Source organism: Papilio xuthus, unplaced genomic scaffold (genome assembly GCF_000836235.2).
Source record: "Papilio xuthus unplaced genomic scaffold, Pxut_1.1 DF825928.1, whole genome shotgun sequence".
In the NCBI taxonomy this organism is placed as follows: Eukaryota; Metazoa; Arthropoda; class Insecta; order Lepidoptera; family Papilionidae; genus Papilio; species Papilio xuthus.
Genome location: NW_013532721.1, coordinates 3,234,134 through 3,249,230, shown reverse-complemented (window position 1 = coordinate 3,249,230; position 15,097 = coordinate 3,234,134). Strand labels below are relative to the sequence as shown.

The 15,097-nt window shown below is 30.9% G+C and overlaps 2 protein-coding genes across 3 annotated transcripts in view; both read left to right on the top strand.

The window, feature by feature from the left end:
• LOC106125054 (uncharacterized) overlaps positions 1–4,979 on the top strand; it is a 10,649-nt gene extending 5,670 nt beyond the window's left edge. The window contains exon 2 of the mRNA XM_013322140.1: positions 4,855–4,979. Coding sequence (XP_013177594.1) covers positions 4,855–4,979 — 125 coding nt within the window. The remainder of the gene's footprint in view (positions 1–4,854) is intronic.
• NGR-A26 (neuropeptide receptor A26) overlaps positions 1–15,097 on the top strand; it is a 69,149-nt gene that overhangs the window by 47,393 nt on the left and 6,659 nt on the right. For both annotated transcript variants that reach the window (XM_013322810.1, XM_013322809.1), the window contains exons 2-3: positions 7,292–7,451; positions 9,229–9,364. In XM_013322810.1, coding sequence (XP_013178264.1) covers positions 7,296–7,451; positions 9,229–9,364 — 292 coding nt within the window. In that variant the 5' untranslated portion in view covers positions 7,292–7,295. The remainder of the gene's footprint in view (positions 1–7,291; positions 7,452–9,228; positions 9,365–15,097) is intronic.

Sequence of the window (15,097 nt, the reverse complement as noted above, 5' to 3'; positions counted from 1 at the left end):
AAATGAGATTTTTTTTTTCACCAGATTTTTTGAAGTCAGTAAAAATTGCATTGAAATATTCCCTAGACTTTAGAAAGAAATCACAGGGACGTACAGGTCAAGGCAATAAAACGCGTTTAAAGAAAATTATTTTTCCATTTGACTGCGTTCGAGATCGGCGATTGAAATATTAAAGGAGCTCTTATAGATCAACTTTATGTAGGAAAAAGGATTTAAATAATATGCAATTTCTAGAAAGAATTAGATCTTCTTCCTTTAACCTTAAAACTAACTTTTTTTTTAATTTTTACTGAATTCAGAATTGTACTGACCGTGATTATTATACATTTATTAGTTTCTCTTTTATTAAAGACAATGAAAGTGATTATAAATTGTAATAATACGTAATAAGTGTCGAGACAGAAGATTTCTGCTGTTCGCCATTACTAAGAATTTCAACTTTTTTGTCTCTAGTATACCGGAGTTTCAAATTTGTCTTTTACTCTTTGCTATCACAGATAGGTAATTAAGTACTATATCTATATTGTCACCCGCGACTCCGCACGCGCGGAATTAAAAAAAAAACATAATTAGTAGGCCATGTGCTCTTACAGGTTATGCTCTACATCTTTGCTAAATTTCATCAAGATCCGTTGATCCTTTCCTGATATACCTTCTAAGAAACATCCATCCATATAAACTTACGGATTTGTAATATATATGTAGGTAAGAGTTTTCGTGACTATAAGTGAACGATGTTGTTTAAAAGACATGTAGGTACTAGGTGTAAATGTGCGGGCGTTGAAAACCATATTTCATTCAATCAAATCAATTGTCAGCTTTGCTCGTCGGTAGAATTTCGTATGAGTTATAGTTTTCAATGCTGGTAAGTGGGTCGGCGCGACGGACTCGTCTCCCACCGTGCGAACTTCCACTGATTTCCGAAAGCAATTGACTATGTCATATGTAATTCGTGTGCCAAATAATCGAATTATTTATACGACAACGGCGCCATATAATTTAAAGCTGTAATAAATTTTCGTTACATTTTAAATTTAGAATTCGTGATATTTTTTGCAACTATTTACGTAGTGAGAACTGTCTGGGTATTTAACGTGCTTGTGGTTATGAGACCGTGTCGTTGTAAATTATATTTTTTTATTTCCCTGAAAATTTTGTGTTATATAAATTTGGGAATGCTTAAAAGTAAAGAAAAGCTGTAATTAAAATATTAACTACAATTTGATACATTTCAAACTGTAAGTACAAAATTGGATTTAACCGATTCAAATCCTTGAACAAAAACGAATTTAGAATTCGAACCCAAACGACAACGAAACAATGTCATTATTTATGTTGTTAGTGTTATCAGAAAACATTCAATTGCTTTGGAGGATATATGTTAGTGCCTAACTTTTATTCGATTTTGTATACTCAGACAGATAACAGACCTTTTGCATAAATCCAATGTTCCGATAAGTTACTTTATATACTATAAATTTTGTCACACTGTTTATTTATGAATAGAAAATAGTTCGGCAACTCTGCTCTGTGGTAATACGGGAAATTTTATTTGTGTTGACATCAATAAACACTCATGGGTGTCATCTCTTCGTTTGTAGAAGTATCTCAGCTTATTTACATTTTCCTTTATTCTTATTTCTTTCTTTTCGCCTATCCCATTATCGTACATCAACCTAAAATCCTACCAACGAATTTATTTGCATGTACAAACTTTTTGTGCCCCCTTTTCTAGTTATTTCTTTACACGATTATAAATCGTGAAGAGTAATTACGTTGAAACTTGTGGTGGTGTGAATAATATATAAATTAGTGCTTAAAGTTTTATATACAACGTTTTTATTTTAAAAGGGCGATAGAGTTATTGGAAAATGTTCGTACAAAATAGTAAAGAATAGTCTGTGAATGTTTATTAATAATAAATTATTATTAATAAAATTCCTATTCTTAATAATAAATTAATGTTAAATATTGTATTTTTTTATTTATGTAATTACCAGATACCGTTTTGTAAGTAAAATCAAGTTATGTATGTTTAGTAAAAACGTAGAGATCTTTATAAGTAAATTACTGTCTGAGGAACGGAGTTAACTGAGATTTAGTGCACCCTTGCCACCGCGAAGATTAAGATTGGACACTTACGTTGTAATGTAAAACAGTAAAGTAGGACATAAAAGCAAGAAATTACCTTTGACATACTTTATATAATTTTTAGCTGTTACATAAAATGTTACTTGACAAAAAATATCTAGAAATATGAGTATTAGTAGACGCAGCCGACGATGTCTTAATAAAATGTTCGAAACTATTGTAGAGAAAGTTAGACTTGTTTTTTTTTTATCGCGACGAGTTTATTTAGTTTAATTTTAGCAGTTTAATTGTAGCAGTGATATCAAAAGAATTTCACAATTTTAAGGTGACATAAACGTTATTACGTCATAAACATCAGTTACTTGGCACAAATTATGACCAACAAGAATTTTGTCTTATTAAATTTATAAAAATCATGAAATTTAATGGCGCGTCTCTGTCTGTTAAAAAGTGTGAATATGTTTCATATTTTCTGTGTTGTCACAGTGTTATAGTTGTTTATTACTCCGTGCTAGTGTACATAAATAAATAGATTAAAATTGTCTGTATATCTATTTTTCGGTGTTGACTTTTCATGTATTTTACCAGTTAGCACGTCACTCCCTTATTAGACATATTATAAACTCTAATCACTGTCTCATTACTGACAAATACAGTTAGTTGTGCGAGGATGTGTAGGTTTGATATACTATTGTATTTGGAACAGTATTGCTACCAAAATACAATATATTACTTATGATATCAACCATTGTCCATGGGTAATAAATACTTTAACCACTTACGTTATCATATCAATGTATTAAACAATAAAAAACTTAACTTATCAATGTAGTATCAAATATGTTGACACCATAAGGCCGATGCCTGAAATATGCTATGATAAAATCAATATAGTTGTAGCTCATTTTTGATAGAAATAATTAATTTCAAATTGGTATGTATGTAAAGAGAGTACATCTTTAAATTCTAGTAAGTTTATTTAAATATCTGATTATAATATTAAAGCTCTGACTTTCTTTATTGAAATTTTATTTTATCATAAAACTTATAATAATAGCTAAAGAACTTCTTTACAAGAACGCAATTTGAAGCAGAGATATATTTTTACTCACTGGAAATGGCACATAAGAAAAAAAACTGAGCTGTCATTGTAATGTGGCTTTTACAAATGTTGTTTGTTGTCCCTATTTTAACTACATTGTAAACAAAAATTTTGCGGTCGAACTCAACAACAAAGTTGTCAAACTCGGCCAGCGAAGTAACATTGGCAAGAAATTCTATTCAATAGAAGATATAAACTTGTGCAATAGAGATTTGATACAAATAAAAAACGTTCTAATTTCCTGGACCTAATTTTAACTTTTTATTTATATATATATTTATTTACAAATTCAATAAAAGGCATTGCTTGTGTTTTTGAGTTGTGTTAAACGGGTTAAATCCGTTAGAGTTTTTCGTCATTAAATGAATTATTGACCAACATAAGATTATTTAATTTGACGTGTAGTTAATTTAAGAATTTATTTTTTGTTGTATTATACATGTTTTAATCTCATCAGACTGAAAATAGTAATCGCTAAACATTTATTACTGAGTTATTACGTCATGGTATTATTGACGGGAGTTAGGAGGGCCAAAGGCTATCTAGTAAATATTTTATTTACTATGTTAGATATCTGTTGAGTAAAATCGGTATACTCAGATCGTAACCCTTCTTTTTATATGACGATTTTATTAGACAGCGGGTGTCAACATTAAATGTCTGAAATTAATCTAAATTGATGACTCACTCTTGATACATGGCCAAGGTTAAAGCTGTTAAAAAGTCAATAAAGTAGAATAACTTGAAAGAACATTATTGTTATTGATGGGAAATAAAAATGAAAGACAAAGAAACACCATTATGTTAACTGATTGACATCGTCAATCCCATTGCTGGTATTTGCAAATTGTAGCTGCGCTTGGGTAGGTCCAGGTGGGGTGACCGCCCAGGGCGCTGGACATAAGGAGGCACTGCACGCAAAAATCTTGCCAGTACGTCGGAAATGCTATAACCGATCCTGCTTACATTAGGAACCCAATCGCTGTTGATGTAGATAACGCAGTATGAAAAATACAATCCTTATAATGAAAAAAGAAAAAACCTACAAGTGCTAACCGTCTAAGAATTATTGGCAGCTACACAAAAGGTACTTGAGTTTTCGATGCTTAAAGGCGCCAGGAACATTTGGCGGGGAACATTGAGGCGTATTTATTGCACTTCTGATATCGACCGATTGTATGAGAACGTACTCAATAATTTACGGCAAATGTTTGCTGTTACTTATTTTGATTTCATGTATTTCATCCATCTAATGTATTATATCGATAAATATATCCATAACTTCATGTTAAAATTAGTTAATCACTCAAAGGTATAATATTTTACGCAAGAACTTTATTTTCATTTTTTTTTAATTTGTTTAAATTGCTACAATCATCATTAAAGCAAAGAGTTGATTTTTATTAGATAAAATATTTATTTATACTTTAGTACTGTACCTTACCGAATCAAATGCTTCGGTTAACTTAATTATCTCCGAAAAATATCAGTTTTGTTGGCACGCCATAGTAATATTCGAAGTTGGTAAATAACAACAAAGTTAGAAGTATTTATCTTATTACGACATTAAAAAACAAAATAATAAATGTTTTGATTTTTTCATAAATATCTTGATGAATTTAAAGTATGGTTACTTAATGCTAATGTGTTTTTGTGTTCAGTATTTATTTTTAAAAATGTTATAATTTCTAATTTATCGATAAAGGTTGATAAATCGAAGAGCTTCCGATTCAAAGAGCATTATCTCATTTGGAATTCATTCAATGAACGCATACCTGAAACTTGATTTATGGCATCGAATTAGAGTTTGTTGTTTTAAGTGCAGACAATTTGTAGTATTTTCTAAATGGATAGCAGTTACATTTGATTGTTTAGCTTTTCAATAGCGTTATTAACATTTAATTCGATATTAATATGGGCAGCTGTAATTAAAGTTTATCTTAGTTAAAAATTGTGTGCATCATCATTTAAATTCACGTAATCATCGTTTCAGACACCAAACTACTTTTTAATAAATCATTCTTAAAACTCTACCTCATTGAAGAGATTATTTAAATCAGACGTGATGGCGAACTAAATATATTGTTTTTTAGTGAGCACAGGCGAGTGACGTTAATTGACTATTATCAGATGAATAAGCGGACTTGTGTAGAAAGTCTAAGTTGCGTAAAATCTGAATCCAAGAATGAAAGAATCAAGTACTTTATTTTGACTTTAGAACTGTTAGGAATAAAATCCGACAATATGCCCGTATACTGGCGCAACACTTGCCTTACTAAAATGTCAACGTTTATGTCCCCCTCGCTAATCATTCTGACACTTGACTTTGTAATGAAAGCGCGCCATTCGCGCCAAAGGATTCTAACTAATAATGTCTAACAAAACAACGATCAACTTCTGGTGATTTTAGTATTATAATATAAATTCTTTTATGTTACAAAGATCGGTAAATCATATAAATTTTTCTGTGCAACTGAAAAAAATTTATGCAAAAGTGTTTCAGAGCACCTCACGTAGTAAAACCTATCTCTCACAATGTGACGTGACCTGATTAAATGGTCGACTTCTAACAGGAATATGAAACTGATTAACATAATAATTCAATAAGCGTAATACTTTGTCTTGAGAAAGTGGCCATTGAACGTTATTATGGTGACTAAAATGGTCGGGAATTGAATTAAACTGTCATATAGTAATTTATGCATGCACGCATGCATAAATGCGAATGTTTAATGGATGTATGGGTAGATGGATAGATTGTTGTTTGAAGTATATCTTCAATAGTATATCCAGAACGGCTGAACGGATCTTGATGAAATTTGGCATACTTAGATTGGAAGCACACTATATTTTTTTTTTGTAATTCCGCGCGGACGGAGCTAGTAATTCTATAAACTACGTACTAATGATTTCATTATAATATAGAAAAACATATACGTTGTAACATTTATCTTTGTGTATTACAGTTTGTTTTGTTAGAAAGTGTTACCTTGACCTATTGCCTTTCGTCGTTTTATTAGATTTTGTTTAGGGACAAAGTTTTTTCATTACATTGTTTATTGAAAATTTCTGATTATATTTGTTTTCTGTAAACTTAAGTAAGTTTACATTTTTTTTAATGAATTGGACAGCTTTTTTAATATTAATATGGTTGTAGTGAGATTTAAATGCGGAGTAATTTCATCCAATATTTTTTTTTAGGAGCGAAAGAGGAAATAAAAAAATCGTTTAATATTTATCAATTAAGTCAAATTTCTTATTGCTTATTGAACCGAGATGCTACGAAGCAATTAATGCTTTAGTATTTTTAATAAACAGGAGATGCGAAGATTTATTTTGTTACTTTCCATGGTAGAAAATGGTTCCTTAATTTTTATAATTAACCAATTAATAAATTTACTGAAATATTGTAAAATGACTTTAAATATTTGTACTTTTACTTTTTTCTTTATTCGTCATAATATTATAATTCTGGTAAAATGTATATAATTAATAAATTAATTTAATTTTCTGCATATAATTGCTTAATGTATTTAATGAAGCGTCAATAGCCTAATGGACTATTTTCGTAAACCACATCCTAGCACAAGCCTAGAGCTTAGTAGGAATAGTAGTTTTACAAAATAATCTTCTTATATTTTATATAAAAATAACTAAATATATTTAGTACACTATTTGTGTACTAAAAATATTTAGCAAACGCAGGGTTTTATTAAAATTCCTCGACAAATTTAATTTATCTATTGTCAAACGCAGCACATCCAAATTTAATTAAAACTAACTAACAATATGTCCATGTGACCGTACACATTTCATTAAAATGTTGTAGCAATATAGGATGTTATATGTTATAATACTAGCTGACGCCCGTGACTCCGTTCGCGTGGAATGAAAAGAATATGTTCTACGTGTGTGCCAAATTTAATGAAGATCCTTTGAAACGTTCCGGAGATACCTTCCAACAAAAATCCATCCATCCATCCATCCATCAAAATTCTTGCATTTATATTATAATATTAGTAAGATGCGTAAGATCCTTTAAAACTGAGAAGTTTTATCATACAATATAAAAAAACGTTGATTATTTCTTTGTTGCAGAATCATGGACCCCGAAATAATAATGGAGGAGATGGACCTCCAAACCACGCCTAGTACATCCTCATATACGACAATTTACCCAGCCTACGATAATCAAAGCACTTGGAACAACATTACCAATGTCAAAGAACAAAGCGTGAATTATTACTATTTTTTCGATGTAAGTATTTTAATGTTGCACAAAATACCAAAAGGTTAAAGGGATTTTTACTTATTCCATTTACTAAGGGAACGTACCCATACTACTTGGCATATACTACGAGTGGTCACCGAGGGGAGAGAGGGGTCGAAAAAACTAAAAAAAATAGGTCACGTAGTATGGGTATGTTCCCTAATAATGAATTCGTAAACGTTTTTACGCGCAGTTAGTATCCATACTATATCGAATGAAAAGTTAATTCTCTACTATTTTAGACCTCTTTTTCACTACGAGATAAAACGCGCGACTATATATCTATTTCTATAGTAATTGTGGCTGCGCAGATATAGAAGTCGAGCGCGGTCTGTATACGCGTCTTGTTGCGCTGGTGGAAATGCAGTGTTATCGACTACATTCTGACATTGATGTGACTTTACTTTTTTAATTTTTTTTTAATTATAATAGCGTTATTGTTAGATTCAGACGGCAAGCTCTATAAGCTAGAAACTCGGTTTACACAGACTCAGTTTTGACTGTATATTATTATGTCTTTCATTTTCTATGAGAAGCCTGTTATATGTATTAATAAAAGTTTCATGACAATAGAACTCTACGGTTACCTGTAACAGTTGGTAACAACGATATGTCCCTTGTCGAAAACATTTTCGTCCGGACAGCGGGTTGATAGCACTATCAATGTCGTCGCACGATATGCCGAGAGAGCGTCCATTACGCGATTAAATCCCTTCACGTTTACTGCCTACTTAATCCACCTGAAAATGTAGTGGGCGTGGGATTGATTTGCTTTCATATATCGCGACGTATATTTCAAGGGCTTGGCCAAAGTAGAAATAAGTCATATTTTCGTTCCATAACTTTTGAATTTACTTAATTATAATGACTGCACTATATACAAAAAGAAATGTTTTTTTATTATCTAGGCGTTTGCAAATAATGTATATATTTAATGTAGAAAAGCAAATATCTAACCACTAGGGTGAAAATTCCTTGAATAGCAAAATAAATTTCCGATATAATTTTGTTCATGACTCGAATTCAAACAACCCGATCCGACACTTGACTTTTTAGAGGCAGGACCTGTCAAACGCGCTTTACCCGCTTTTAAACATGAACAATAATTTCAAAACTTCCTCGTTTTGTGTGTGTAAATAATTGAGTTAGTATGCGTTTATAACGACTTTTCAATTTGTTATTCTCAACTTTACCACAATAACCCGAAAAATGGCAGAATTAATTTAATACTACGACTCTTTGCTTAGTCCGTTTCTCTATAATCAATGTGACCGCCATATATCTAGAGCATATCGACACTTGCGCGAACAACCGACTATAAGCCACATGTTGGAAAGCTTCGCTTATTTGCGACGCATTTCGAGTTAATTATATTCGAGATATTACCATATTGTGATAGAAATTTCGATTAAGCATTAATTAAATATCAATTCATGTTTAACTGTTTAAACAATTACTTATTTACTTATGTATATGAATGATTTACGAGTTTAAGAAAATGAAAGATTTCGTTAATAGGGAAAAACACAGATGTGAGATATAGATAAATATTTGAAAAAGAAGACTATTAGATTAATAGAGATATTGTACATGTTTATCAGATAGATGGAGAAATAAAAACGATAGAATCATAGTTTATGTCAAATAAAAGGAATATATTTAAAAATAAAATCAAATTAATTTAATTATTCGTTTATTAAAAATACGCTAAGTATAAGCAAAATTATTTCGAGTTCGATTATTTACATCGTCTTATATTTTCCAGACGGTACAATTCACGGTGATGTGGGTGTTGTTTGTACTGATAGTGGTGCTGAACTCTTCAGTGATAGCTGCTCTGCTCTGTACCAACGCGAGGAAGAGTCGGATGAACTTCTTCATTATGCAATTGGCGGTCGCAGGTGAGTGAATTTAATTTAACTAGACAGTTCAACTAGGAATCGAGAGGGTTTTCACTATTATTATAACATTTATATATAAAACTAGCTGTCGCCTGCGACTCCGTCCGCGCGGGTTTAAAAATAGATGTTGGCCGATTCTCAGACCTACTCAATATGCTCACAAAATTTTCATGAGAATCGGTCAAGCCGTTTCGGAGGAGTATGGGAACGGAAATTGTGACACGAGTATTTTATACATATATAAGATTATTACACATTTATTTTAAAAAAATATTTAACTTTCTCTCAAGTATTATAGAATTGAAGCAGGCGACTGTAATAAAGCCACAACCTTAAGATTTATGAAACCTCGTGCGCCAAACCACGAGAGAGGGACTAGACCAGGGATGATGATGAGATGTCGCGGACGAGAGCGAAAGCGTGCCCGTGGCCCCGTCCCGATGCGTTGGAGGAACAGAGAGGTTTAGGGGGTATGCCTCCGATATGGAGGAGAATCCCACATAACTACCGCGTCCTCCCCGGGACGCGGAGTATGCATAAAGCATTCCTCTCTGGAAAAAAAGGGAGATGATGATTAGTGTTAGACTTTGACTACATGAAGTTATAATATACAAAAAACATTTAAGTAGAAATATGGTAGAAACAGTTATTCCGCACAAGTGTCACACGAATAAATAATACTTGATTTACGAGTATGACAAAGCGTTCAACGTTAACATTTTTACTTGACCCTCGGGAGCTGTGCGCGTACGGAAATAAAAACCAACTTTATTGGAACACTTCTTTGTGATTGACCTCCCGAAGGATTAGTCAAAATGACGCGTATTTTTCTTTGTAAATAAGGAAAATATAAACATGTTATACCTGTAATGAAATATTTAATATGTTAAACGTAAACATCAATTAAATTCAAAGAAAAAAGAACTAAAAAAAATATGAAAACTGAACTTAAAATATAAATGGACCTATGCTATGAAAAGATATATTGTAACTCTTTTCAGAGAACAGGTCAATATTTACATCAAGTTGTGATATTTCTCATATATAAGTTACCAATTCGTTGCATCAGATATTTAATTTAATAGATTTTTAAAGCGCTAAAATATTTTTTTAATGTTATGTATATGTATTATGTATGAAACTTTCAAGGCCAAAATTTGAATAAATACGTAAACATTTTAAATATAATTTTTGTAGAAAGCACTTACTTAGTCCTTGAGTTGGAGCGGCTCAGCTATTTAGCGGAGTGCGATTGAATTACTGAGGGCTATCGAAATTTATTTACGGCCTCTTCAGTGATTGCTATTAGTCAGCGCTATTATATACAGTAAGATGTTTACTGAATATATTAACTTTTTGCTAAGTTACGGATAAGAAAGGAAAAGCCTTGAATAGGTTTATTAAAGAACAAAACCTTGGCTGGAAATATTAGAAGAAATATTGGTATAAATAGGCGCACATGCACAAATAATATCCTTGTTAAGGATTAATCAAGTAATATTAATTTAGGTTCCACAGATGACTTTCGATAATTTGCGAGGAATTTTGGAGGTCTAGCATGCAAATATGCGAGAAAGTTTTAGTAGCGTTAACTACAAATTTTGTGTTAGAATTGTACATTGTGATTATTTGGCATAAAACGACAAATGTAATATAAATTTTCGTATACTTTCTTGCAAAATTTTTGTATACTTTCTTGCAAAATTTTCGTATACTTTCTTGCAAAATTTTCGTATACTTTCTTGCAAAATTTTCGTATACTTTCTTGCAAAATTTTCGTATACTTTCTTGCAAAATTTTCGTAATAGGCCTCTTGCTATTAAAAATTCTTTCATTAATATAAAACAAGTAATTTAACTAAGTTACGAAATCTAATAAGAAGTATAAAATTATGAAAAATACTGCGGAATTTGTTACTCGATTTTATCATTAAAACCGTATTCTTTTCGTGGTCTTATCATATGTCAAGTGCTATCTTGTATATAAAACTTAAGCTTTTCTAAAGATGCAAATCGTACCGCTTTACGAGTTCCCTTGAATAAGGAAAGTACTAAAAGATGTATAGTGAAATACTAAAATTTAACTGATATCACCACAAAATGCTAGTATTTTTCTTAACAAATACAAAGTAAAGTCATAAAAGCTGACATAAACGTCAAGTTGAACGTACTAAGACCAACGATGTGTAAAATTGTTCTACAAAATTATTATGATCTAGACGCGAGGCGGAGAACATCATTACGGCTTGCCTCACTTCAAATTACTTCTTGAATAACCTTTCTGAATTTTATATTCACTAGTTAAATATGTAGTTTAAATTCAACCCGTACTTTAAATGTGGCGAAAAATTGAGCTTTAACTTTTATAAAATACTAGCTGTTGCCCGCGATTCCGTCCGCGCGGTATTAAAAACAAACTTGATTAGTAGCCTAAGTGTTCTTCCATATTATGTATACATCTATGCCAAATTTAATGGGGATCCATGCAGCCTTTCTGGAGATACCTTTAAGCAAACATCCATCCATCCGTCTAAACATTGGCATTTATAATATTAGTAAGATATAGTAAGATTGCAAATTTAACAATCATTGTTATAATTTTGTTTATTATCTTTTGAAGGAAGAGCTAAAAAACATGTGTCGCGTATAGTATTTTTAACATAGCATTTAAAGATTTAAATATCATTCTCTACTTAAACCCTTTTGTATTGTTCGATTTTTGATAGAGTACATAATAACTTCAAGCATAAAAAACAAAGTCAAACTTTGTTATTCAACATTGAGGAATCCGCGTTTTCTTTTCTTTTATTTGTGGTTTGATTTCTTGGAACTAGGTTATATCTCTTGTAGAATAATTTTATTACGCGGCGTTATATGACATGACAGCTTATTTCCTAACAGGCATAGAAACATTTATTTGGATAGTTGATAACAGTGAAACGTAAGGTCGAAGTCCAGACAATATTTTTCTTGTGAGATTTTGCGAACTCTAGGATAATCTTGCTTTAAAAAATTCACGGTATTCCAAAGCTTTTCGGATCGTTTCCGACGCTTTATCCAATTTATTATCTTTTTGAAAAGATTTGTATGTTTCGAATTTGATTTATTGTTTAATATTGATGTTTTATTATCAGACAATTTATACACGGAAATTGATGTTACGGGTATAGTAGATTTGATTTGTCTTGTATTCGAATAATTAAAAATTGGAACAATTAATTATAGTGTAATTGTCTGTAAGCATTCATTATTTTTAAATAGGTGGAATAATAAATATAAAAATTATTTGTCACGTAAAAAAATCTGAAAGAGCCAGTGATATTATCCCTTGTCAAACCAGAAGTCTAATTAAAAAGAACACAAATCTCTTTAAATCCGTGTCTAATTAGGTATAATGCCATTTTTAATAAAAACATATAATTTATATGATTGGATCATAATATTTTCATCAGTAAAAATTACAGAATAGAAAGTATAGAAAGTAAAGCAGCTATCTCTGTATAAATTGAAACAATTAGAAAGGCAGAAAATGCTTTTATTCGTTGTTAAAAACTCTATAACTATTTACATATATGATTGCATCAAAGTCTAATAACTATTGTTTGTTTAATATTCGACTTCCCGCGCGATTATAATTTTTTCATAATTTTTTTCTAAATGAAATGGCAAAGGTTCTTACCGGCCAGCATGCTACACCTCTATGGCAGAATGCAAACTCCTTGTTCAAACAGGACGGATACGTCAATTTTTAATCAATAACCTCTACAATATTTTGAAAATAACTGAATCGGTTATATCTTGTAAAATACTTCACTAACGCGCAAGAAAACACCATGATGCTTTCAACAGGATATTATTATAAAAACAAAAAATATTTTAAATATATTTTATACTCTACGCAACTTCATATTTACAAATTTTAAACATTTCCGCGTGTGGGATAACAGATTTTCATCGCCTCTATCGTTTTTCCATCAGTACAACCTTATTTATGTCGGATATGAAGTAACGCCTTGTTAAAACAACGCGCACGTAAATAAACTCATGTTTTACAATGTTTTCGTATGAATCGTAAATTAAACAAATTCTATACTACGTACTATGTACTTTTGAACTAAAATAGCTTTTGAAGTGAAACTACTTTAAGGAAGTGTTATATCAGGACTTTTCCGTCATAAAAAAGCGTTACTTACGGCTGCTTTTTATAGTTGTTAGTACTTTTTCACTATTGTTATGTTTTTTTTTATCAAATTTTTGCTTTGCAAAGTATTCTATAATTGAAATTTATCAAACATTTCAACAACAAACAAACAGTAAAACATTTATATTGTAGTTTTTTATTTTATATTTAGTGGAAATGCTTGCAGAATCAGTATAAAAAATCATTAAAATTTAATGGCATTCTAAATCATAAAAGACATAAATTCTAAATCAATCCAATTTATCTTTCGCATACATCGTAGGAATTCGCAACAAGTTTGAACATTTTTTTTTACAATCGTAAACGTCGTTTTTATTGCCATTATGCAGTTTTCTCGCCATAAAAACGTCAGACGTGGGCTGAAACGTGCTAATTTTATCTGAAACTGTCTTGTTAGCTAGATATTTATGGAGGACCGTTCACCTCTATTATACCATCGAAATAATGGTCCATTAAAGTTTGCCAAGTTAATGAAATTACAGCCTCGGGAAAGAAATCTATTAAGCGATATTAAGCTATTAAGAGATAATTACAAAATACTTTGCGATTTTAACTGTGATTTATATTGAAAATATTAATATGAAATCCTAAAAAAATTAAACATTTATCTTACTAATATTATAAATGCGTAAGTTTAGATGAATGGATGTTTGTTTGAAGGTATCTCCGGAATGGCTCAACGGATCCGCGGAACGGACGGAGTCGCATGTAACAGCTATATGTACTATAAATACAGAGGAATTTAAAGACCTTTTTTGTATTGAATTGAAGTTTATTTGTACGGCTCATTTTATATGAACTTTCTCTATATTGTTTTTAATAAAATAATTATTTAGTAAAAGTGTCAACCATTTACAATAATGTCATTCATTCTCTGGAATAGTAATGGTGGCGAAGTGGAGATGAAGAAAATTTATTATTCAATAGTGAGTAGGATTTTTGTTAGGACACGCGCATAGCATATTATATTCATAGATCTTATTATTGATGACAGTTTACTGAGGGTCCAAGTAGGTTATAGACTTAAAGTGTCTGTACGTAATCGACAAAGCAATATTTTGTCTACGTGGTATATTTGCTTTACTTATAATATAACGAAAAAAACAATTATAAAATTATCTGCTTGTCTGTCTGTAAGATCTGTTCCGGGTAATCTCTAAAATTGCTGAGCCGATTTTGACGCGACTTTCACTGGAAGGTAGCTGATTTCTACGGGATATAGTTTGACTTTTTTTAATTGAACACTGAAATAGCTGCGGGCGACCACTAGATTTTAATCTTATATCTCTTGTAAAAAAATGTCATTTTTTTCGTGTTTTATCGATAATCAACTTAAACATAAACTTAACTTTTTCTATCGGTAAGATCGATAAACATTATTCATATGTCATCACTTTATTAGTAATTCGTACTTAAATATAATTACCAAAAAAAAACACTTTAAAAAAAAATACCGAGCAAAGCTCGGTTATCCAGGTGCTATCAATTAAGCGTCCAGTACACGAATAATATTAAATTGTGTCTTAAATAAGA